Source organism: Nicotiana tabacum, chromosome 2, assembly GCF_000715075.1.
Source record: "Nicotiana tabacum cultivar K326 chromosome 2, ASM71507v2, whole genome shotgun sequence".
Taxonomy (NCBI): Eukaryota; Viridiplantae; Streptophyta; class Magnoliopsida; order Solanales; family Solanaceae; genus Nicotiana; species Nicotiana tabacum.
The window spans coordinates 61,666,082-61,693,425 of NC_134081.1; the positions used below are offsets into that span (position 1 = coordinate 61,666,082).

The window sequence follows — 27,344 nt, forward strand, 5'->3', positions numbered from 1 at the left end:
CGAGTGCGTACACGGGCTAAATGTGGAAATTTCGGTTCTTGTTGAGTAGTCTTCTTTTAAATTCCTTAACTGAGTTGCCTTAGCATGTGTAGCTTTCATGTTTAGCCTAGTATCGCATGTCTACGTGTCTTAACTTTTACTTGAAATTTGTGCAACATGTTTAATTATATTACTTGCCTCCTTGATCTTGTATTCAGTATTTAACTACATGATTCCTTACTGTAAACTCGTTGTTCCATGAGTTATGAGTTGTGTGTTTACTTTTGGGACTACGAGGCAGTACCTCGGGAGATCCCCCTGTTGCATATTTACTTTTGGGACTATGACGCGATACCTCGGGAGATCCCCTATTGCATATTTACTTTTGGGACTACGAGGCGGTACCTCGAGAGAGATCTCTGTTGTGTATTTTATATTTGGGACTACGAGGCAGTAACTCGGGAGCGCCCCTGTTGTTTACCTCTATTTGTTGTGCTGTTACCTTTCTGAAATTTCTTGTTGTTCATTTCTCAGTCATTTCAATGTATTATTATATTTTCTGCTTCATTTCCTTTTATTCCAGTAGAGCCCCGACCTGACCTCGCCACTACTCTACCGAGGTTAGGCTTGCCATTTACTGGGTACCGTTGTGGTATACTCATACTACACTTCTGCACGTCTTTTTGTACAGATCTAGGTTCTTCCTACTAGACCAGATACCAGTGAGTTGGACCGTACGTGGATACTTCAAGGTATATCTGCCAGCGTCCGCAGACCTCGGAGTCCCCCTTTATCCTTATTATGTTATTTTTCTTATTCTCTTTAGACTCTGATGTATAGAGACACTTAGTATTTTTCTCTTAGAAGCTTGTGACTTATTTCTACCGGATTTTGGGAGTTGTAAGTTATTTGAATCGCAGTTTCTATTTATATTTCATGTATTGAGATTTGAGTTCAGTTTTATATTCAGTTATTTCGCAAATTATTAGGCTTACCTAGTCTCAGAGACTAGGTGCCATCACGACATCTTATGGAGGAAAAAATGGGGTCGTGAGAACACCATTTATATAGGTATAATTTGAGCGTAAAAAGTAACAAACAAGATAGAAGAGATAAAATATACAATAGCAAATAAGGTAGGAGGCATATGGGCAACAGTGACAGACAAGATAAAATGCACATAAGTAATAGTAACAGACAAGACATGATGTACCTAAGTAACAACAAACCAAGCAGGTGGCATGTAAGTGGCATGTAAGTAACAACAACAAACAAGGGAAGATGTGCGCGAGTAACACTAGCAATCAAGGCAGAATACATATGCATATATATATATATATATATATATATATATATATATATATATATATTTGTGAAAGATACCACAATACAATGCATGTCTTTCATCCTTACTTTCACAGGAACACACTTCGTGCCATGAACTCTCATTCTCACTTGAACATAAACACCCTTCGTGCCAATATCATATCAAATTGCATGGGAATACCCTTCGTGCAATATCACTCATCCTCACCTGCACGAAAGCACCCATTATGAAATATCACTCATCCTCACCAAAAATATGTATATCAGTACCAAGCAAGGTAGGATGCATAAATACAATCAAGAGGGATGAGTAAGCATAATACAATAATCATAACTATCGCACAAATAAGCAAGCCAACATTTCAAGAGCTGTCTTATCCAAATATCACATGATCTTTAACATGATTAAGAAGGCTCAAGTAACACAAATATGACATGTATAGATATGTGTTCGTAATATAAACATGATTGCGATCAAATCCAGTATATCACAACTTCGAGAATAGCCCATCATTTCATTTAAGATGTCACATGTTTATTAATAATTTCTAGCATGGATAATTATAATCATTTAGTCGTAGAAACAAACCAAACATAAGTCAAAAAGATCAGAAAGTTCAACAAGGCACAAAGAAGCATATAATCTACCCTGAATATGGATAACCCTCACACATGCATATATGCATGTCACCTCGCATATACATCAACCTGTATGTAGCAAACAATATCATTTATTAAGAAAATTATGTCAAACCAATGTCAGGTAAGATACTTACCTCATACCAGAACAAGTTCAACAACCTAATACCACTTTCCTTAGAAATACTCCTTAAAACGAATAAAACCTAGTCAAATATCATTTAAGGAAGTCAAATATTGCTAAAGAAAACATCCTCAATCAATAAAGGTTCAATCTTTGATGAAATTTCAAAGTCAACAAAAAATAAACCCGGGCCCACATGGTAAAAATTTAAAATCAAGATCAAATCTCGATGACCCATAATCTCACAAGTTCAAATATATAATTAGTTTCAAGATCCGACCTCAAATTAAGGTCTAAATTCCCAAAATTAGCTCTCTTAAGTTCAAACCCAAAAATTTAATTTTTACACTATAAAATCCAAAATTTAGGGGCAAACATCTATGAGGAATCATGATATATAATCAATACTAATCCAAAAATATTAACCTTAGAAGTTGAGGTGAAAATCTCTCTCAATATTGCCTAACCCGAGCTCTAGATTTTAAAAATGGTTAAAATGGTCTAATCCCGATTTCTAGTTTAAAAATATCCTTGGGCGAAATTCCTCTTTGCGGTCATGAAGGCCAATGATCAGTGACCATCGAATTCACGACGCTGTCCTCGCATTCGTGTACGCTACTCCCCCAAGCTTCGCGTTCGAGACTAGCTCCTCATTCGCGAAGCACTAAAATCACACTAGAAACCAGCAACTGAAACATGAACAAAAATAGCCAAAATCATCCCGAAACTCATCTGAGCCCCCGTCTAATTATCCCAACAAGTCTATATAGCTAACATGAACTTGCTCAAAGGCTCAAAACACCAAAAATAACTTTAAAACAAGGAATCAAGAATTAAACCAAGAATTTCAAAAGTTCTAAAGTTCAAACTAACTTTCGACTAGACGCGCCGAAATGACCTCGGGTCACTCGAGACCCAAACCAAACATACGTACAAGTCCAAAATTATTAGAGGAAGCAACGATATCATCAAATCATCAATCAGGGGTCTTTTACTCACAAGTTAAATATTGGTCAACTCCAACAACTTAAAACTTCCAAAATGAGAACTCTTCTTCCAAAACACTCCGGAACCTCTAGGAAATCAAAACCAACTACACGCGCAAGTCGTAAAACTTGTTCAAAAGAACATATTCGAATTCTCAAATCGCAAAACGGAGCGCTAGAAATCAAAACGACCGATCGGATCGTTACATAGACAGAACATCAAACATAGAGTCCTGCCATGGATTTGGACTACGGACTTAAATGAAATTAACAACAAGAACAAAACAAACCCAGTCTAATCCCACAAATAGCAGGATTTTGAAAAGGTCACTATGTACACAACCTCACCCCTACTTTGTGAAGATAGAGAAACTGTTTTCAATACACCATTGGCTCCCGAGAAGCATAGTCACAACATTAGTTAAACGAAATTAACATTGTTTGCAATGCTTTACCTCTCCCATGAATATAACCTCGTCCTCATAAAGCAAAGCGCAAACACAGATGGATGTTTATTTGAGATGTTTCATTGCAACCTCTAAGGTAGGGATGGCAAGCGTGGCGGTGCGAGGCATGTTTAAGGCTATGTAGGGCGGTGCGGGTTTAAAGCTATGAGGTGAGGGGTGGGTGCAGGGTGAGTTGAGATAATCTTTTAAAAGATTGATGCGGTGCGGGGCGGATTGCGGGTGTATGCGGGTTTACGCGGTTACACAAGTTTTCTGGTTTTGGCCTATTGTATTATTCTAAAAATTATCCAGTAAGACATGAGCAAGGTCTGTGACAAACCTTAATGACCATAATATCTGTTTATATTTTGATATTCATAAAAACAAAAATAAATCATTTATAGCTTCTTTTTTCAAATTAACCATTTAGTGAAATGTTAATTAAGGTAGATATTTTGAAAGAAATTAAAAAAAAAAAAAAGTTAGACATTTAAAGAGATATAAAATATAGTTGACAAATATTTTTATGAATAAGATTATTAACATTTTGCCACTTAAAAATCACTTAGTGAAGGTCTGTAACACAAAAATCACTATTTTAATTTTTGTCACTAGAAAAATTATACAACTAATCCTAAATTTATACTGAAAGCATACAACATAGTAGCAACCAACCAGAATTATAGAAGTTTGAAGTCACTTGTTCCCATATTTGTTTCCAAATTCCAATATCATCGGCATAGCGTTATGGTCTTTTTGTCATTTTTAGCATTCTCATTCTGACTCGCTCATTTTCATACTGGATGAGGGAATCCTCAATTCTAGTTGAACAATTCAGTACATGAGCAACAAAAGAACATTCAATTTTTTGGTTGATGAAATTAAAAATCCAGCAAAAAGATTAATAAAAAAAAACTAGCAAAATGAAAAGAAAAATAAATTATGCGGGGCAGGGCAGGTGGACACGGCCCACGGGTATTGGTGTGGAGCGGGTGAATGAGGATACAAATGCTATGCGGGGTGGGACGGGTTAAAAATTTTGAGGATTTATTCCCCGCAACCGCACCGCACCGTTTGGTGACTCGTAGCTCGTGCTTTGTTTGCTTCTGAACTGAAACATCACCTCCAGCCTGCCCTATTACATGCTTGGGCAGTGAATTGACATGAAATGACCGTTGGTTTGTATGAAAAATTGAAATGACCATAGCTTCAAGGTACTCTAAACACCCCAAACTCACTTTCCTAGAAGGGAACCAATGGACTAACACTTAGTGGTATAATTGGTAAATACTGAAATTAGCAAAATTCCACAAACTGTTCTTTATATTTATGCAAAAGCAAAGATAAACCATGTAGAAAAGTTATTTTAGTAAACTGGAATAGCATAAAAGGGAACATATTAATCTGCTTAAAGTTACATTGATTATAGACTGGAAAGTTAACAAGCAAATATTATTCATCCACTTGTACAATTGCATGTTTTAAAGTATTAATCTATCCCAAGCAGAAACTTGTATTGTCACTAAGCTTCACCGCAGAGTAACAAACCAAGGTCATTTGGAATCCTTGTCAAATTAGCTGAACCAACCAGAGACTATTCTGTAGACTAAGAAGCTGCTGTTGTATTGCTGCTTCTAATCTCTGTAAAACAAAAAACTTATCACAATGAGGCTCCACTATGTCCCTATCATGGCAGGTAAATATCTCTATAGTACTCCGACCTAGCGAATGAACAAAAAGGAAGATTGAGAATGCACTATGACAATGGATAGTGGATACATAAAAAGCCACAGGACAGACAGTATTACACACATATATATATACACACATTTGTCCAAAGTGCAAACAGGTGTGGCACACCAACTTTCACATTCCTTGCCTGGTCCTGGTCATTCAGTCTCATGGTGGAAACACTAAGAACTGCACTAATGTAAGCCAATTATCCTGAAATATTCTTTAGTTGAGCTTTTGTGAAAGCAAGTAAGCATGTTCAGCTACTTTATGGAGAGAGTAGAGACAAATTAGTAGCAAGTAGACGGGAAACCAAAGCTTTAAGCTGATCCAAGCAGAATGCTTATTATCTCCCTAAGTTGCAAGAGAAAACCTTCTCGGAGAGCTCAAAACTGACATGAAAATGAATTATGCGATCAAAAGCCAAAAAGGAAACAAATGAGATGAAACAAGAAATTAATGTGTTACGTTTATTTACTAATTTAATGATAGTGTCTCCTATTGATCTGAGATATCACAAGTAAAGAATCTGCAAATACCCACCAAATACATGCGCAGATGTGTAAGGAGACAAATAATTTTCTAAATTTGAGTTGATTTCTAGAGTATGTTAAGGGGTCAATTTTCACAATTTTCCTTTTCTTTGTTTGGTTCACTGTCATAAAAAATGTTTATAGGCCTGGTTAGTCGAAGACAGATTAATTCATCATCCGCGCACTCGTGTATGATTTATGAAAGAATTGAAATTTCACAAGTACAGGCATTTCATTGCTCCTTGTATATAAAAGTTGCTTACAACTGCTTCACTTCATGTAACTAGTAATGCAACACAATTTTTGAATATATTTTTGAATATATTCCATTTTAAAAAATTGTTTATTGTGCCAACCAACCAAAAAGTATGCATAAAAATATTTACAGGAAAGAGGCATCCTACTATTGGGCATGTTCTTATTTCAAAACAAAATGAGGGCCATTGTTTCACATGAAAGTGAACTATGCCATTAATGCCTAGGTGTATTCACACCTATTCCAACATAGGGCAATCAGAGAGGAGGGAGCTAATCCATTATCCGCTGCACTTAACTCAGTACGTACATCATTTACCATGTCATATTTTTCTTATGTATGGTACTTGGAACAATGGTAAGAATGGCTAACAAAAAGAGAACTTACCCCATGATCCTTGGGCTGGCAAGCTGACATACTGAGGACATGACCCTCTTGATAAGGTGCTAGTATCACGTGCACAGTCACGAGGCTGTAGAAAGGACAGGGATTGAATCACATATTAGTAGGGAAGATTATGGAATGACAGTTTGCTAATAATAGAGATTCAAAATAAAATACAAATTAAAGGGCAGCCCGGTGCATGAAGCATCCCGTATTTACGCAGGGTCCGGGGAAGGGCCGCACCACAATGGGGTGTAATGTAGACAGCCTACCCTAAACATCAGTGGCTGATTCCACGGCTCGAACCCGTGACCTAAAGGTCACACGGAGACAACTTTACCGTTGCTCCAAGGCTCCCCTTCAAAATACAAATTAAATGCATGAAATCAGAATACCGAAACAAAGCCTGTATTCTTCCTAACCCCACTGTTCTTAACATATAGGATATTGAATAAAGTGACGACGAGGGGGTACTAGATGATAAAAGAAGATCGGTCATTGTCTTCTGTTTGTTTTCTCATCAGTTGGCTTTTCGGTGACATGCAAGACCTTAGTAGCCCTCTACATATGAACAAGAAAACTGGTTCTTAACGATCAAGTCATGAACTTTTCTGCATTATGGTTGTGCGATATCTACTGGTGAGAGTGAGACTATCCTGGATGGCAAGGAAGTTAACAGAATGAAAGGTACTTCGTTGATGCTGACAAAGATTTCTTTTTTTCCTTTTTCTTTGAACAGGCACTGGCAAAGAGTTCTACAGACGCAACATAGTATCTGAAATTTTTCATTTTATGCTGTCAACATCATCATTACATTACAGTAAATGTGAGTCATAAAGCATCCATTCCAGTATCTGTTAGAGAATTAGAGAGACGACGAACCTCAAAATTCTTATAGAAGCATATACGAAGTTCCTCCAGGGCATCGCCTGAGCATGTTAACTCTGGGGTTGCATGGAAAGCATTTTCAATTGATGAAATGATGCCTCCTAATGGATACTTATCGGAATCTGATGGTACATATCCAGCTTCAAGCAGAACTTCCTGGCGTTGTGTTTGAATGCATTAATGTTAGTCAAGTACCAGGAGTAATTACTATTCATATCCAATTGTTGTGCATAACCACTATATGGTTAGTCGACTGACATTGAAGAAAAACTTGTTAATATTCAACTGAAAACAAAATGAAACTGTATCAACAAGAGAACCATTTTCACATGGATAAATTGATATCTATATAAAAATAGTTTTTAGTGCATAAACAATATCAAGAATGTTTTGATACAGTTGATTAATTGATATCCCCCCACCCCCCACCCCCCCAACCCACCCCAAACAAAAAAAATATCCTCTGTTGATTACCGAGTTGCAACTGATTTCCTCTTGGTATATTTTGCATCAAGGGGAACTAGGTATTAATAAACACCCAGGAGAAAGTTTTGAGATATAATCATATTATTCAAGATGCAACAACTTCTTCACTATTTGAGGTCATCAAAAAATTTCATAGAATGAAAATACCCAAGCACAAAAAGATAAAAACAAAAACTACAAAACTGTACAAGCAACAACAAGAAAAGGACATAAAATTTCTAAGAAAAAAAGGTATTTTACTCTTCCAAGGTATAGCATGAAAAGTCACTTACTGTAACATTATACTTGAAGTAAACATTCAACGTAGTCAAAAAGAACTCATATTCATCATGGACAACTGGATAAGCACATGTCCCATGTTTTTCTGCAATCAATAAACATGAAAATATAGTCACAAATGATACTTAAAGAATATCCTATCTGGCTTTTGTCCCGATAAAATATTTAAAGCGCATACAAGTAGGGGTAAGGTCCGTACACACTACCCTCCCAGACCCTACTTGTGGGATTACACTGGGTATGTTATTGTTGTTGTTGTTGTTGTTGTTGCATACAAGTATACCAGACCTTCTGTACTATAATCAGGTTGGATTTTGTAGTGAAAAAAGGCCCTGTCTCCATATAACTCCCTATTGAAAACCAGGTGTTTTGTTTGATAACCAGAAGATGTACACCCCATCATAATACTATGAGGTATTTGTTAAAAGAACGAACATGAGTTCTTTTACACATCGCACTGCAAAGCAATATAACAACCACTGGGAGTAGGGGCGGGATTCTCAGTGTAACTTAGAGGGATTAATTCTCCCCAAGAACAAAAATGTGTCTTTTAGCCCTTTGTTGGCACAACATCGTCATACCAAAGGGAGATTACAGAATATTGATGATGTGCACAGGCTTAAGCGCACACAAGAGTGAAGACATCTCATTGATTCCATGACAAAAGCAGAAGGAAATAAAACCTTCTACCTCAGTTTTAGAAGAATAATAAATAAATAAATTTACTGTACAAGAGGAAGTACATGCCTAATCACTTATCAGCATCCAAGAAGAAGAAGGAAGCTACACTTAATTTATTAAGACATGTCAACAGTCAAATTACTTTCTAAGTTTTTACATCACTGGCTCCTTGATGTACATATAAACCTTGCTTCTCAATTAAGTTCTAAGAAATAGGAAGCTTGCAAGATTAATTTAACATAAAAAATAGAATAAGGCAAGGTAATTACCCCACTGTGATTGAGTATCTCCAGAGTCAGCATAGAGGAAATGCAAGGAGGATGTGTCAGTTCCTTAAATTGTATCGAAATCAAACAATCAATGAGTAAAGACAACAGTGAAACCACCTCATGTGCCCAGAATGATCCTTTTCTGTGATGGCAAGATCTGGGGGAACCACAACTTAAAGAAGGCCAATACTTCCTCAAGGGCTCGAGCAGTGTTGAAATCTGAGATGACAAATAGTACTTTGGCTCAAAAAAAAAAATTTGACCTCGGTGATGAGGAGTAAGCATATGTATGAAATGGAAAAAAGGGAAGCACCACTGAGATTAACTAAGCTTCTCAATGACCTCATAGTGGAGTTTGCAAATATCCTAGCTAACCAACAAAGTTCGCAGAAGCTTGCAGCACTAATATGAAATAAAATCGCTTGAATCCAATTTACAGCAAAAGATGTTTGATGGCTTAACTCTCTATCTGTATTTGCATAAATAATTGGCACCTTGACGCAATCTCACAGCCATAGTCTACGTTACAAATATGTGCAAATTATATAACAGAATTTAGATCTGAAAAATTAAGCAGCCAAAAGGTCTTATAATGCAAACTTCATGATTAAAAGTTAAGATAGCAAATAGACAAACGTGTAAGTGTTCACACAAAAGAACTGCTCAATATGAAGGTGAAGATTTGGGAATCCATTCTTGAGTGCTTGATCTTTGTAAAAAGCTGCACCCAAGGATGTGGCCTAGTGATAACTAGAATGAGGATCACGGGGAACAAAGTTTTGAATCCCAGTAGAGGCCAAAAAAAAGCTAGGCGATTTCTACCCGGACACCACTGTATTCACAGTAAAAAGAAAAAAAAATCTCCATGAACTCTTGTGGATTTAGTCGTGTCATCAGAAGACATTGGCATTCCAGTTATAAACTGTTCACAAGCAATGCAAGTAGTTCCACCAATCAATTATCACATTCCAGGCTGCTCTCTCATAGAAAAAAGGCAAGAAAACACAATAAGCAAACATACCTCTCTCTCATCAAATGCTTTACCGGAACAGCAGGCAGGCCAAGTTCCATCATTGTACTCTGTCCAAAGTCCATCTATAGCACAAGAAACCTTATTCAATTCTATCTTTCACTTTTCATCACATACAAAATTAATTACACACCCTTCTGAAATGGAGTAGGACTTACGAATTGTGAATACAGGTGGCGAGTTCGAGCTGCAAAAATACAAAAATCACAAGTAAGCTCCCATAACGCATGTTATATAATGAAATTGTCGCAAACAAATATATCTAAATTTCTTATTCTTTTTCTTGCTATAATACTCAAAAAATAATTGATCCACTTTGTGCTTCTCCACTTAAAAGATAGTAGTAGTACTAGATTTGGTTCAGTAGCCATTAGACCAAAGTCATGGAGGCCCATAAACTTTAATCTAACGACAACCACAACAACTAAGCCTCAATCACAAACTAATTGAAGTCTGTCATATGAATCTTCAATATCCATTTAGCACCATTTGGACCATATTTTAATTTAATCCTAACCAAAAAAAAAAGAGGAAAAAAAAAAAAAGGCACATAAAGAAGCATATCATATAGGGGTAATTGCATTGAATAAGTACATTTAACCTTCAATTAACTAAAACATGTGTATTTGGTCCTTTCGTATATGAATAAGTAATATTAGACTATTTTTAGAACTATATTACCCTCGCATCAGTATTCAGATGGTTTAGCAAATTTGTTACATTTGTGAAGATTCAAGTGCAGAGGGATCAAAGGTGCACGTATCAACTAAACAGAGACCAAAATTAGAAATTGTCCATATTTGAGGGACTACAAGCCAAATTTTCCACAAAAAAACAAAAAAGAATAAGAAAAAGGAGATGTACCGGCTGCAACAGGCGTTGGAAGAACAACAACGGCGAGTTCTTCGGCAATACGTGCCTGGCCATTGGAGAGATAGCTTGAAGTAATCGAACTCTCGCTGATATCCTCCTCCTGCGCCGCCGCGTCCTCTTCTCAGTAATCCTACTTCCTCATCCCATCCACCGTTGACTCCAACCAGAATACAACATGCTCCGATCAACAGAAATAGCATTCGTAGATTCACAATAGCGTGGACGGGAAGGAAAGTCATGGCTCTACCACTACTGTTCTATTCCCAATAGTTTTTCAGTTTTCTTTTTCTTTTTTTGGGTTTCGTTCCCATGAGTTGTGAAACAGTTTTTTTATAAATAAGGGAGAAGGCTGGTGGCAGACGGCAGTTTTGGATTATTATTGTGAACAAAAAAGAAAAAAGAAGAAGATAAATGGCGTGAGGATTAGTTAACGGACAAAGTAGAACTTGGCACTTTTAATTTGCTGACGGACTTGAAGAATCTTTACGTTCCTGTTTGATGAGCATTTAGTACTCTTTCGGTTTCATGATTTTAACTTATGTATGACGTGAAACTTTTCATCATTAGTTTAATATTATTTCTTTCCCAATATAATCATTATAAATTTCACAAATAAGAAATTCCTGTTATAAATAAAGATGGTAAAGTAATAAATCAAAAACAAATATAGAGAGAAATTGATATATTATTCAATTTCAAACTGATGTACATAATGAACTCAAATCTCCTCTATTTATAGAAGAAATGAAGCAGATGCGAAGCTTTTCAGTAAGCAGTTGTGAGACTTTTCTTGATCTGCTTGTAAACTGTTTGCATGAGCTGCTCGCAACCTGCCTGATTAATAAGAAGCTGTTGCAAGTCATTTCATTGAGTTGCTTGCAACCTGCCTGCATCAGCTGCTTGTAGATAAACTTTAATAGAGTATTAAATGAATAATCTTCTTCAGAAAGATTATCTGCAATGGAGTATTAAATAAACATCCACAATATAATATTTTCATAACACTCCCCCTTGGATGTTCATTATTAAGTGCCTCGTTAAAACCTTTTTTAGAAAAAATCCCGTGGAAAAAATCCTAGTGAAGGAAAAAGAGTACACATATTCTGTACTACGCATTGCTAGCTGCCTCATTAAAATAACTTACAAGAAAAACTCTATGGGAAAAATCTTAGTAAGGGAAAAAGAGTACATCACGTATTTTACTCCCCCTGATGAAAACCTTGTTTCAAATATTTAAGTCTCCGCATTCCAATCTTGTATACCATCTTCTCAAAAGTTGAAGTTGGTAAAGATTTAGTGAATAAATTTGCCGGATTGTCACTTGAACGGATTTGTTGCACATCGATATTATCATTCTTCTGGAGATCATGTGTGAAGAATAATTTTGATGAAACGTGTTTCGTTCTATCTCCTTTTATGAATCCTCCATTTAATAGGGCTATGCAAGCAGCATTGTCTTCGTAAAATATTATGGGTCTTTCATCACATTCCAAACCATATTTTTCTCGAATAAAATGAATCACTGATCTCAACCATACGCATTCCCTACTTGCATCATGAATAGCTGTTATCTCAGCATGATTTAAAAAAGTAGCAACAACAGATTACTTTGTAGAGCGCCATGATATGACGGTACCTCCACATGTAAACACATACCCGATTTGAGATCAAGTTTTATGGGGATCAGATAAATAACTTGCATCTGCATAACCAACAAGATATGCACTACCTTTATTAGCATAAAACAAACCCATATCAAGAGTTCCCTTTAAATATCACAATATATGCTTAATCTCGTTCCAATATCTCCGTGTAGGAGAAGAGCTATATCTTGCTAGTAAATTAAAATAAAATGCAATATCAGGCCTTGTAGCATTAGCAAGATACATAAGTGCACCAATTGCACTGAGATAGGGTATTTCAGGACCAAGGAGTTTCTCATCCTCTTTTGGAGGTCGGAACCGATCCTTATTCACTTCAAGTGATCAAACAACCATTGATGTACTCAACGAGTGAGCTTTGTCCATGTAAAAGCATTTTAAGATCCTTTCTATATAGGTAGATTGATGGATAAAGATCTCGTCTGCTAAATGTCAATTTACAGACCAAGACAAAGTTTTGTCATTCCAAGATCTTTCATCTAAAATTCGTTCTTAAGATATTCAATTGCCTTTTGGAGCTCTTCTGGAGTTCCAACAAGATTTATGTCATCAACATAAATAGCAAGTATAACAAATTTTGATGATATTTTCTTTATAAAAATACATGGACAAATAACATAATTTATGTAACCTTCTTTCATCAAATATTCACTGAGGCGATTATACCACATGCGCCTAGATTGCTTTAAATCGTACAAAAAATTTGTAATTTGATCGAGTACATTTCTCGAGACTTTGAATTATATGTTTTAAGCATTTTAAATCCTTCAGGGATCTTCATATAAATTTGATCAAATGAGTCATATAGGTTATGACATGTGTTTAAATGGCATGACGTCTTCAGGTGTCTGGACTACAGGTCTGATCCTCACAATCTTTTACAATATTTTGCACTATATTGTATCAAATATATCATCGACGCTCATTTTTTATCGGTTCGCAAGAGACATAACTTGATGAGATCTCATCACTTTCTTTATTTTCAAGCCTGAAATTCTTCTGGAGTTTCATAAAATGTTATGTAGTAGGCTCTTCTAGAGCTCATTTCCTTCTTATGATCATTTTGATTATTTGCTCCTATCATTTTCCAGGATTGTTACCTTTGGAATCGATCGGCCTATTACGCTTCATGTGTGCAGTAATGTAACGACCCAGCCGACCGTTTTGAACATTTGCATTACGTTCAGCTATTTGAAATCTTGAGCAGCATCGTATGATGTATTATGACTTGTGTGAATCATCGATTTGGTTTTCAGGTTATTCAGAATTGATTTGGAAGAATGGATTTCATGATTGGAGCTTTAAAGTTGGAAGAGTTGACCAAGTTTGACTTTTTAGTATTTGACCTCGGATTGGAGTTTTGATAGTTCCGTTAGGTCCGGATGGTGATTTTGGACTCGGGCGTATGCCCAGTTTTGAAGATTGATTCGGAGTCAGATTTGAGTGAAACTAGTATGGTTGGACTCGTAATCGAATGGGTTGTCGAATTTTGTAAGTTTCATCGGGTTTCGAGGTACGAGCCCAAGTTTTACCTTTTGGTTGACTTTGGGCTTTTGATTAAAGATTCGACCTTTATCATTTGGAATTATTTCCTTAGACATTATTTGACGTATTTGAGTTTCTTTTGGCTAGTTTCAAGCCGTTTGGAGGTTGATGCGCATGGGATGGCATTATTGGAGCATCGTTTGGCTTGCTCGGTATTGGATTTGCCTTGTTCGAGGTAAGTAACACTTCTAAACTTGGTGCTGAGGGTATGAACCCCTGAATCTACGTGATATGTGTTTGGTGTTGAGGTGACGCACAGCTAGGTGACGGGCGTGTGGGCGTGCACCGTGAGAATTATGACTCGATTGATTTTGTTGTACTGTGTAGTGACCTAATCTTGTTTCTATTCATGAAATTTCTACGTGTTAGAGTAATTGAGTTGTGATCCTTGTTAGAAACCATGTCTAGGCTATATGCTTATCCTGTTGGCACCCACTGAGGTCATTTCTGTTGTTGAGTTATTTGCTTAAATTGCAATTACATACTCATCATACTCATTCATTTGCATATCATATCTTAGTCTCTGTTGCCATTTATTAATATATCATATCATTATTTTTAGGCTGATTTTCATGACATTGTGAGCCCGAGAGACTGGAGAGATTGATGACTGAGTTGAGGCCTGAGAGCCGGATTGTGAGTGATATTGATGGGATCGGGCTGCACGCCGCAACAGGTAAAATTGATTCATGATGGGATCGGGTTGCATGCCGCAGCAGGCTTTATTGATTCATGCCATGATTGGCGTATTATAGCACTTAGGCTGGATCTGTCCCACCAGAGTTTGCACACCCATAGTGAGCGCATTTGCTATTGATTCATTTGGGCTGGATCTGCCCTGTACAGTACTGAGTGATTGAGATTGTTGAGGGTTAGATCTACCCTATTCAGTTCTGAGTGACTGAGTGTGTCGAGTGATTGAGCGTGATGAGTGAAAAGTGTGAGATAGTGAGATTGAGTACTATGAGAGTGTGAGTACATGAGTTCATCATTGTGATGCATTGCATTTGACATGCATTCTTGACATACATGCATAGAGATGCATTCCCTCATGCTACGCAATTTTGGTGCATTCACGATTTCACGTGCACACTGATATATAGGCATAGAGAAGTACTTTCCTCATGCTATCTAAAAATGAAACATCTTATTTATTGTTGAAAGGTTTTGGGAAAAATCACAGTTTTTTGACTCACTCATATTTTGGTGATTTCGGTGAAGGATTTGGTTTTTACTGTTATACGTGAAAAGCATGACTATTTTTCCATAACTGTTAACGAGCATCACATCACATCTCTGAGTTATTTTTTTTATCACTTTTATTATATTGTTATGAACTGTTGTTGGCTATTGGTGTTGGACACCGACCTTTGTCCCAGCTCGTTACTACTTTCAACCTAAAGTTAGGTTTATTTCTTATCGAGTACATGGGGTCGGTTGTACTCATACTACACTTCTGCTCCTTGCGTGCAGATTTTTGATTTGATGTTGCTGTGTATGGCGGGAGCTGGCATTGAAGACGTACCTGCTTTCCGGTCATAGCTGCCTCTTGATCTTGGTAGCTTTAGAATTTTAATCTGTTCATGTATATTTCAGACAGATGATGTATTTATTTCATACCAGCTTTATAAACTATAAATCTTCGAAGCTCATGACTTGTACTACCAGTCCTTGGGATTTTTTGTAAAAGCTAAGTTATTTCATCATTATTGTCTCATCAAATTTCATTGGAATTAGTTTATTGTTAATTGGCTTACCTAGCGGGTTGGGTTAGGTGCCATCATGGCTAGTTGGATTTTGGGTTGTGACAAGTTGGTATAAGAGCTCTAGGTTCATAGGTTCTACGAGTCATGAGCAAGTGTCTAGTAGAGTCTTGCGGATTGGTATGATGACATCCATACATATCTTCGAGAGGCTACATGAAATTTAGGATAGACTTCCCATCTTTCTTTCCTTATCGTGCGACATTAATTTAGCTTGAAGCGTAACTATTTGAATTCCTTCCATGCACTCGTATGCACATGTGATCGCTCGATATTAGTTGTGCATCGACAGCTTATGATTCCATGGATGAGGTGCGAGATGTGATTTCGGTGTGTTGATGATGGGCCAGTCTGGAGGACTTGAGGTCGGGTTTTGTTTGTAGCTTGAGCACGGGGATTTTGGTTGTGTGAGCATGTGCTTTTGGACTTATAAGTCCAATAGTGTCCTTATTAGTGGAATTTGTAGCTCGATAAGTGGTTGGATGGCGGTATGATGAGTATGATATGACCGTGGGATGTGTTCAGATGGTTTGCATGTGATGAGAAGAGTTTGCTTGAGATATAAAAAGGACTATTGGGTGCTTGATTTCTGTCTGGAAGTGATGTATAGTCTCGAATTATAAGTGTATTGAAGGATCTTTCATGTTGCTTAATGGTGGAACGAAGTAGCTTTTCATGTTTTGTTGATGAGTTCAAATTCGGGAAGATTAAGGGATTGCGTATTAGTCGTTCCTGTGAAAGGGTATAGGGAGATATCGGTTTGAGACTAAGCAGGTGGGTTATCACCTGCGGGGTAACCTACGGATGTGTGATCCTTATGGTGTTGTGTGGAGGCTTTCTTTCCTATCAGTGGGTTATATTTGTGCGATTTGAGTTTGGATCGGTTGCAATAGTTGACCTGACTGTCACGAGGATGAATGCGAGCTTAGCAGATAATTTGAAGTAATATATGGTTTGTGTTACATGAGCTTATGAAGGATTGAGTTGAATCTCACTACGATATTATGGCAGTAATAGAGTATGTGCATTGTGAGTTATCGAGTGTTTTGATCTATGGCTTTGAGCCAAGTGGGGGAGTATGCTATCGACGATTTGGTTGCAGGGTTACATATTGTATTGGTTTCAGTCTGAGGCATGCTTGTGGATCGGTTATGACTTGCAGAGGCTGGTTTTGATGATGACTTAAGCAAGAAAATTCCTGGATGTATGGTGTACTACACATGATGGATATATAGTAATCTTAGACTGATTCAGGTTTGTTGTTCGTGGTAGATGTAATGTACTAAGGAAAAGCGATTCACTCGGTTGCTTAGAGGTGTAGATTACTTCTTTGGGTGTTATTGAGCTAATGAGGCATAGGTCGTTCGGCCCGTTTGGGCGGTGCAATTGAGATTTGAGCAAAGTGGATGACTCTCGAGAAGGTTCTAAGGGATTCAGGAGTTATATGTAGCAATTGGGAATTTTCAGGATTTGTATATGGCTAGAATCTAAGATTTACATTGGATGATGTCGAGACTCGCGGTATTTCTATATCATTATGGATTATACATTTCAGTATCAGGAAGGTGAAGAAAACTTCTTTAGATTCATAGAAGGTCTCTTCAGAGTGGGTGTCTCGGTTGTGGTACTTTTGGGGTGCTTAAGAGAGAACACAACGGCTTATAGGCCTTAGGGCGGTGTGGTTTTATGCTAGGATCTCTTGTGGTGAGCTTTGGATAAGAATCGTGATGTTTTGGCAAGGAGAAGTGTCACCTTGAGGGTAATTCGGATGGAACTGAGAGAAATAGGACAACTTGGTAGTAGGTTGGATCAACACGGTAATGAATATGATCGGTTCTTTGGTACTTATGATGTGGTGAGTCTCTACAGGTGTTTTGGGGCAATATTCTTGGGTTTGGCGACCTGCGTGGCTTGGTTGAGTTAGAGAGATTCAGTTCTGATGGTTTGGTTATGTGCAAATAGGTTTTGAAGATTCTCGATAGTTTCTACCACGGTTTGAGATGGATATTCCTACCGGCATGAGGAGCATGTTGCGTGTTATGATTTTCTCCTGGATGGGATCAAATGGAAGGTTTCTGACTGATCAGGTATGTATTTTGCTGGTGACTCAGAGTTGATTATGAGATTCTCGGACTTTTCATATGATGGCATGATAGATGCGGTGTGTTGTGTGGGATTGAGATTTGTATGTGCAAGGTCACAATTCAGTTTTGAAGGGAAGGTCATGAATTCTTAGGCAAACTTGACGGTTTTAGATGACTAGATGAATGATATTACTACTTGGTATTGCTTGAGGAGAGTGTACATTTTAGAAGGTGCATTGAGTGTTGACTTATGAATGCTTCATTGGTATTGCGGTACTTGTCTGGTTGATCGACTACTGATATTCAGATTTTTGCTATGTGGCACAGAAGAATTATAGAAGTATTCCTCGTGGGATGATCGTGTATGAGAGATGTGATAGATATTCGAGCGGTGGAGTTTGGATTAGATATGGTGATTCGGGTGTTCTATGGATTTGGAGACCGGGAGTTCTCAGAAGCAGATTGTTTCGTTGTTGTGGACTGTGAAGATATGGCCAAAGCTAGCCAGATGATAGTATGTGTTATGGTTAGGTCATTATGGACGTTCGGAGGGTAATATATCAATTTATTGATGACCAGGGTTGATTTGAAGGACCATTGGTAGGTCCAATGAGGATGTGTTTTCTACACCAGGTCGAATTTGTTGATTTAACACTGCTACTTTTGAGGGATGTGCCATTTGGTTAAAAGTAGAGCTTGTCCGTGTTCTGATATTTTCTATGTGTTACTCTTCTAGAATACAATGGGTTGTGATCCATTGGTTATTTGCACACTAGATGCTGTTCTGTTTGGGCCTTGTAGTGAAATTCGAGCGAGATGGCTCTTGGGTGTTGAATGGTTGATTGCGCCTAGGTTGTGGTCTTTCCGATTTGCGGTGTATTGTGTTATCTGTTCCTCCATGGTTATAGTCATGCACATAACCATCTGTGTTGATGGGGTGTTGCATTCGGTTAGAGTTGAGCTTGTTAGCGTTCGGATATGTTCTATGTGGTACTCTTCTATGCTACGAGGGGTTGTGATTTGTTGGTTATATGCACACTTGGTGCGGTTCTGTTTGGGTGTTGTAGAGGAATTCGAGCGAAATGGTTATTAGGGTGTGGAATGGTTGATTGCACCTTGGTTATGGCCTTTTTCGGTTGTGGTATATTGTATTATTTGCTTCTCCATGGTTATGGCCATGCACTTTTTGTACTTGATGTCGAATTACGTGTGGTTGATGATTTTGAGCATTGTGGCTTGAGGTATTTCATAGGACCGGTGTTGGATGGGGTCAAGCATTGCAACAGAGTTATGTAGGGATATGATCCTTTGTGTTAGATTTATGTGTCTTGGTTCTACTATCTATGATAGGTTCATAGCATTGCGGTTGTGGTGGTACTTGTTGAGTTTGCGGGACGGTTCTCTCATTTGGGTAATTTTTTTATTTTTGGGTGCATTTGAATTGGTGCGTATTGGTGCACGGATTGCACGGTTTGTGGATCTAGGTTGAATTGGTGTGGCATGTCAGTAGGGTGACTATATTTGATAAGATGAGGTCGTCGGACCTAGAATGGGTGCTATCAGATTAGATTGAGGTATATTTGGAAAGATAATGTCGCTAATCGGCTTAGAAATTGACTATAGTTCTTGTCGAAGGAGAGGTAGCTCCATGACTTGTTGATGTGATAAGTGGTTACGGGTTTCTGCGTGTTTCTTTCATCATCGACAGTGTACGAAGGTTTTAGAATGGGGTTTTGTTCGATATAAGGTTTATTGCCGGTATTGGGTTATTTTGAGCAGCTACTGTGATCAGAAGTTATTGCTATGAGTATTTGAGTTATGTGGTATATCATGTGATTGTGTCTTGGGATATAGTTATGGCTTGATGCAGCTTGTTCAGACTTATACAGTGTGTAGATGCGAAATTCGGGTCTTATAGGAAATTTCGGATGTTGGAAATTAGATTCTGAGGTTTACGGACTAAGGTCGAAGTAATGATCTTCAATTATGTTGTGTTGTCAGGATTATATGGATTGGATGACATGGGATCACCCCCGGGTATGTGCATTGTAAGGTTGCACAGTGATTTGAAGGCTTTGGAATGACTCTTGGCACGTTCGAGGACGAACGTATGTTTAAGTGCGGGAGAATATAACGACCCAGCCGGCCGTTTTGAACATTTGCATTTCGTTTAGCTATTTGAAGTCTTGAGCAGCATCGTATGATGTATTATGACTTGTGTGAATCGTAGATTTTGGTTTTCAGGTTATTCGGAATTGATTTGGAAGAATGGATTTCATGATTGAAGCTTTAAACTTGGAAGAGTTGACCAAGTTTGACTTTTTAGTATTTGACCTCGGATTAGAGTTTTGATGGTTCCGTTAGGTCTGGATGGTGATTTTGGACTCTGGCGTATGCCGAATTTGCATTGGGATATTTCTAGAAGGTTTCGGCATTAATTGGCGAAAGTTGGAAATTTGAAGGATTGGAAAGTTCACAAGTTTGACCGAGAGTTGACTTTGAGGATATCAGATTCGTATTGTGGTTTCGAGAATTGTAATAGCTTCGTTATGTCATTTGGTACTTGTGTGCAAAATTTATGTTCATTCCGGATTGATTTGATATGTTTCGGCACGAGATTTGGAAGTTAAAAATTTAAAGTTCATTGTGTTTGAATTGAGGTGCGATTCGTCATTTCGATATTGTTATGCATGATTTGAGGTGTAGAGTAGGTCCGTGTTATGTTATGAGACTTGTTGGAATGTTTGGACAGGGTCCCTAAGGGCTCGGGCGTGTTTCGAACGGACCATTTTTCTTCATGTTGGCATTATTGGTGTATACTGATGTCTAGTGCACCCAAACGTTCTTCGCGATCGCGAATACAAAATGTGATCGCGTAAGGGAAAAATTGGAGCTGAGTATTGCTTCTTGGCATTCGCGAATGATTATCCACGTTCACATAGGTTGTTGCAGATTGAGCATCGCGTTCGCGCAGGTGTGCACGCATTCGCAATGTAGAGCTGAGCTGCGCAGGTCTTCATAGCTTCTTCATCGCGTTCGCGAGCCTGGGGCCACGTTCGCGTAGAGACTTTTCTAGGCTGAGCATTTTGTGCTTCGCGATCGCGAAGCTTGTTCCGCGATCGCATAGAGTGATTCTGGGAAGTGCATTTTTCTTCTTCGCGATCGCGATGGTATTTTCGCGATCGCGATTCCTTGATTCGTCCTGTGATTATAAAGTACTCTGTTTTGGGGGTTTCAGCCATTTTTGCATATTTGGAGCTATGGAGCTCGGATGAAGGCGATTTTTGAAGGGATTTTCACCATATGGATTAGGGTAATTGTTCTTTACTCGATTTTGATTTTATTTCATGAATCTATCTTCGTTTTTGGCATTTGATTGAGGATGTGAAGAGAGAAATCGGGGGTTTTGTCTAAAGTTTCATAGATTGAATTTGTGAGTTTAGAACATCGATTCAGAGTTGGATTTGTGTGAAACTAGTATGGTTGGACTCGTAATCGAATGGGTTGTCGTATTTTGTATGTTTCTTCGGGTTTCGAGGTGCGGGCCCTGGTTTGACCTTTTGGTTGACTTTGGGCTTTTGATTATAGATTCGACCTTTACATTTTGGAATTGTTTTCTTAGGTATTATTTGACGTATGTGAGTTGCTTTTGGCTAGTTTCGAGCCGTTCGAAGGTTGATGCGTACCGGATGGCATTGTTGGAGCATCGTTTGGCTTGCTGGGTATTGGATTTGGCTTGTTCGAGGTAAGTAACACTTCTAAACTTGGTGCTGAGGGTATGAACCCCTGAATATACTTGATATGTGTTTGGTGTGAAGTGACGCACATGCTAGGTGACGGGTGTATGGGCGTGCACCGGTTGAATTATGACTCGATTGATTTTGTGGTACCGTGTAGTGACCTAATCTTGTTTCTATTCATGACATTTCTACGTGCTAGAGTAATTGAGCTGTGATCCATGTTAGAAATCATGTCTAGGTTATATGCTTATCCTGTTGGGACTCACTGGGGTCATTTTTGTTGTTGAATTATTTACTTAAATTGCAATTACATACTCAGTCATACTCATTCATTTGCATATCATATCTCAGTCCCTTTTGCCATTTATTGATACATTATATTATCATTTTTGTGCTGATCTTCATGACATTGTGAGCCCGAGAGACTGGAGAGATTGATGACTAAGTTGAGGCTTGAGAGCCGGATTGTGAGTGATATTGATGGGATCAGGCTGCACGCCGCAACAGGTAAAATTGATTCATGATGGGATCGGGCTGCACGCCGCAACATGCTTTATTAATTCATGCAATGATTGGCTTTTTGTAGCGCTTGGGCTAGATCTGCCCCTCCGGAGTCTGCACACCCATAGTGAGCGCAAATGCTATTGATTTATTTGGGCTGGATTTGTCCTGTACAGTACTGAGTGACTAAGAGTGTTGAGGGCTGGATCTACCCTGGGGTGGATCTGCCCTGTTCAGTGCAGAGTGACTGAGTGTGTCGAGTGATTGAGCGTGATTATCACGACCCAAAATCAACCTAGTCATGATGACACCTAACCCAGCCCGCTAGGTAAGCCAACTACAATTGACACAACTCAAATCAAGTAATAATAGACAATGGGTAAAATAATTGAACTTTCTATACAAATCTCAAGGACAAGTAGTAGTAATCATGAGCTTCTATGATTTCGAGTTTACAATCTGGTTTGAAATAAATACATCATCTGTTTGAAATTTACCTAAACAGACTAGCAAAACCTAAAGCTACCGTGGACAAGTGGCAGCTATTACCGAAATGCAGGTACATCTTCAACGCCAGCTCCTACCACACAAAGCGACTCCAGCTCCATAACTGCACGCAAGGTGCAAAAGTGTAGTATGAGTACAACCGATCTCATGTACCCAATAAGTATATTGTCTAATCTCGTTGAAGTAGTGACGAGACTTTTTAGTTAAAAGATACTTACTGATATAACATGTGTAGTAAACTAGCAAAAGAACAACACTACAACATAACAGAAAAGAGTGCTCAAGGTGAATCCATAACTCTCATAGTGTGAGAAATGTACTCAAGGTGTCAAGTCAATGGCACGACAACACCCTTCATGCATTTATCTCATCCTCACCAAATATACGTATAACAGTACCATCCGGGTGTAAGAAATGCCAATAACAATAATGACAAAGTGGAAAATACACAGGTAGAAATAACGAACAAGGCAGTACATATGGACTACGGTAAAAGACTAGGTAGAAGGCATAGAAATAATGACAACAATTAGGAAAGAAGAATATAAATCTCACTAACTAGCATAGTAGAAGGCCTAGGTGCAGATATAACAAACAAGATGGGAAAGCATGATCTTTATGAGCTAACAAATAGAAGGCATGAATAACTAACATGATAGAAAGCTTATTCGGAAGTGCAACAAATGAGGAACGACATGGATGTAGATATAACAACAAGAAGAAAAACATGATATTTTCAAGTTAAACATATAGAAGGCATGGGCAACACAACATCAATTGATATAGAGGACAAAGACAGAACATCAACGATAAGTCACATAGAAAACATAGGTACAACAGTAACAGATCAAGGTAAAGGCATGAACGTTTACACAAGAAAAGATATTACAACATAATGTATGTCCTTCGTCCTCGCCTGCACGGAAACACCATTCGTGCCATGAACGCGTGATAATATAAAAACATGATAATATAACTGAAATGGCATGGCATCACCCTTCATGCTTTTACCCTCATCCTCACATGATAATGTAAATGAGATCATGACAATGTAAATGAAATGGCACGGCATCACCCTTCGTGCTTTTACTTTCATCCTCACATGATAGTGTAAATAAAATGGCACGGCATCACCATTCATGCTTTACACTCTTTCTCACATGATAATGTATACGCAATGGCAGGGCATCACTCTTCGTGTTTTACACTCTTCCTCACCAAGCATATGTATATCAATGACAAGCAAGGTAGGAAGCATGAATAACATCAAGGAGAGTGTTTAAGTGAATATTCCGAATGAACATTAATCACAACTTTCAAGCCAATAACAATTCAATAAACCTCAAGTATTTTATTATTCAAGTATTTTGACGAGTCTCAAAATGATCTTTAACTCAAGTATAGAATCCAATATCTCGAGAATAATCGTCGTAGCAATGTATTAGTGATTAAGCATAGTGATGACCGAATTAAACACATCAATGGTTTCACAAAATCCGTCAAATTTTAATCAAGTCATAATAAGCTAAATCTTGGTTTCTAGCATTTAATTTCATATTCTTGGTAATCTAGAAGTCAAGTAGGACATGAAACAAGAATGATCTAGGATGTTGTATACAAAAATACGATAATCTCATCATCAACTCTGAATCATGAGTAGGATAAATACTCCATCAACCAGAAGCCTTCCACTTAACTCTATCCATGAGGAAATAACAACACACAACAACCTTCTTACCTATGGAAGACATTAGTCTCATGTCGTGGTCGGAACTATAGTAAACTCTTCGAAACCCATCCGCACATAACTAAGCCAATAGAACTGGATCCCTCTAAATCATCCAAGTCACACCGACTACCAAAACCAAAAGCATTGCCACAAAACACCTGTAAAGCTTAATCATACCGAAGGGACCGACCATTCTATTACTATGTTCATCCAATCCACTACCAAGCTGACCCACTTCCCCAAGTTCCTCTTGACTTGCCTTCAAGCTAACACTACTCTTTCCCAATACTCTATAATTCTCGATCAAATCCCAATATGAAACCATGTCATCCTAAAACCCATAAGTCACTTTATCCCCCATCATGCACCTAATAGTACCATAAACTGAAATGCCAGCTTTGAAGAGACCTTCTATGAATCTGAAGTTGTTTCTTTCGTCTCTCTAATAATGCAATGTAGAATCAATAATGATATAAGAAGTATCAGAAGTCTCGGCACCATCAATGCAAATCTCAAGTCTTAGCTATATAACCCACTATGCTCTAATCTCCGATGCACAGACAATACGCGCCGAACAACTTGTGCTCCATCCACACATGAATACACGAAAAGAAGCAACCAAGCTATTCCTTTTCCTTGAGCACTACATCCATGACGAATATCAAAACTGAATCACCAATGATCTCCATATGCCCATAAATTATTGTACATCATGCATCCAGAGATTTCCTTGCTCAATCCATATTGGAAGTCATTCTCTTCATGTCATAACTAACCTGCAAGAACAGTCTAGTCCAGGAACGGTAACAACACATACCTATATGACTTAACCATCGATGGTAGACTCCCCCACTTAGCTGAAAGCCACAAAATAAATCATCTGATAACCCACAATACTCTTCCTCCTTTACTACCATGATATCACACGGTTATTCAGCCAAATTCCTTATAAGCTCATATAGTACCGATCAAAACACACTCCAATTTATCTACCAAATGCATACTCATCCTCGTGACACTCGTGCGAACTTCCTCAAGTGATCTGAACTCTAATCATAGCACATACATCTCAATGGATAGAAAGAAAAAATCTTCATAGAAACCTCACAAGAAACAAACAACCTCACTCCCTATCGCATGACATAACCTACCTTCTTTGCCTCAAATCGATAACTCTCTATGACCCTACGATGATTACAACCATTATGCAATCAATTAATCCTCCTAAGTATATACTAGTCAATAAGAACAAGAATCCACTTTATCCCACAAATGAATAAATGAAATATCCTTCAAACATCCTCATCTAAAGCTATACAACACATCAAGAAAAAAATCAAGCATCCACCCCTTTGATCATTATCGTGATATTTGATGAGTGGTGATTTTACCGCTTAGTTTAGTCTTTTTTCTTTAGTTTTTGTATCCGTTAATTATAAGATGAGGTAATTTATGGTGTGCATTGCTAGATTTTCAGGTGAACATAGTCATTAAGAGAGTTAAGATCAAATGAAGTGGAATTGAGCAAAAGTAGTTGAAGAAGTGAAAAAATTGGTTCCAGTCAGTTTCGCACCTACAGAAATTTTTTTGGTTCTACAGACTCGCATCTACGAAAAGTTGTCTACATCTACGGAATGGGAGCAGTTACACTGATATCGCATTTATGAGTGATTTCCCGCATCTGCGGAGGCGCTTATGCACAATAGGTTTGCACCTGCCTGTGCGCTTTTGCGCTTCTGCGCTTCAGAGAATCCGCTTCTGCGGAGTAGACAATTTCCATAAGACTCACATTTGTGAGAGAGTTTCGGCATCTGCAAAACTGTACCTGCGATGATCCTTCCGCAGGTGTGGTCAACGTACTTCAAACCTGGGTTGATTTGCCATTTTACAATTTCTTGATCCCAAACCCACAATTACACGACCTAGCTCATTTGGAAAATATCTTTGGTATATCTTTGGTCTTCTTTACTAAGAAAATACTAGCTTGGATCTAGGGTTCTTGAACACACACTTGGGAGTTGTGATTAGAAGACTTTGGATGAGATTGACTTACCCTTTTTACTCATTTTTTCATTTTCTTAGTTGGTATTGAATATCTAAGTGCGTTGTATTAATTCCAATACTAAAATATTGTTTATGGGAACAGTCATTATTAAAGTTTGGATCAAATCTCTTGTTGTGCTTATGTATTCAATGATTTTTTTATTAATATTAAAGTGAGTTAATTATTTCTAATGTATTCAAAAGGATTAGATAACCCAAGGACTCGCTCATTAACTTCAAATTATTCTTGTAAAAGGTAATTAGTGGTTTGGAATGATTAATTATATAACGACCCGACCGGTCATTTTGAGTATTGTAGCTCCGTTCCCCAATTTATTACTTATTTTATGTTCATTTGTTATTATGTGACTTACCGAGGTGGTTGGTTTGGTTTCGGGGATATTTCGAAATGAATTATGACACTTAGTCCCAAGGTTGGAAGCCTAAGTAAAAAGAGTTGACTGGATATTGACTTATATGTAAAAGACTTTGGAATGGAGTTTTGATGGTTCTAATAGCTTCATATGGTGATTTTGGACTTAGGAGTGTGTCCGGATATGGATTTGGAGGTCCGTAGGTGGTTTTGGCTTGAATTGGCAAAAGTTAGAAAGTTGAAGGTTTGGAGAGTTGAGAAGTTTGGCCAAGAGTTGACTTTATTGATACTGGGCTCAGATTTTGGTTTCGGAAGTTGGAATAGGTCTTTTGTGTCATTTATGACTTGTGTGCAAAATTTGAGGTTAATCGGAGTTGGTTTGATAGGTTTCGGCATCGATTGTAGAAGTTGGGATCCATTAGTTTTAATAAGCTTGAATTGGGGTGCGATTCATGTTTTTATGTTATTGGATGCAATTTGAAGCCTCA

At 37.9% G+C, this 27,344-nt stretch overlaps 1 protein-coding gene across 1 annotated transcript; it reads right to left on the minus strand.

The window, feature by feature from the left end:
• Positions 1-4,864: 4,864 nt before the first annotated feature.
• On the minus strand, positions 4,865-11,384 carry LOC107776720 (ribonuclease 2-like). Its single transcript, XM_016596633.2, has 9 exons — positions 10,902-11,384; positions 10,196-10,224; positions 10,029-10,102; positions 9,125-9,226; positions 9,008-9,011; positions 8,051-8,142; positions 7,287-7,448; positions 6,408-6,492; positions 4,865-5,141 (listed from the first exon to the last, which is right to left on the minus strand). The coding sequence occupies exons 1-9, from the start codon at positions 11,147-11,149 to the stop codon at positions 5,107-5,109; spliced, it is 831 nt and encodes a 276-aa protein (XP_016452119.1). The 5' UTR covers positions 11,150-11,384; the 3' UTR covers positions 4,865-5,106.
• Between the last annotated feature and the right edge of the window lie 15,960 nt (positions 11,385-27,344).

What these genes read in the sequence shown, in the direction of transcription:
- LOC107776720 (XM_016596633.2), bottom strand. Translation starts at nt 11,149, where the DNA reads ATGACTTTCCTTCCCGTCCACGCTATTGTGAATCTACGAATGCTATTT. An exon ending in GCCACCTGTATTCACAATTC is followed by an intron (nt 10,103 to 10,195) that starts GTAAGTCCTACT and finishes CTTGTGCTATAG; the next exon opens with ATGGACTTTGGACAGAGTAC. An exon ending in GCCAGCCCAAGGATCATGGG is followed by an intron (nt 5,142 to 6,407) that starts GTAAGTTCTCTT and finishes TTTGTTTTACAG; the next exon opens with AGATTAGAAGCAGCAATACA.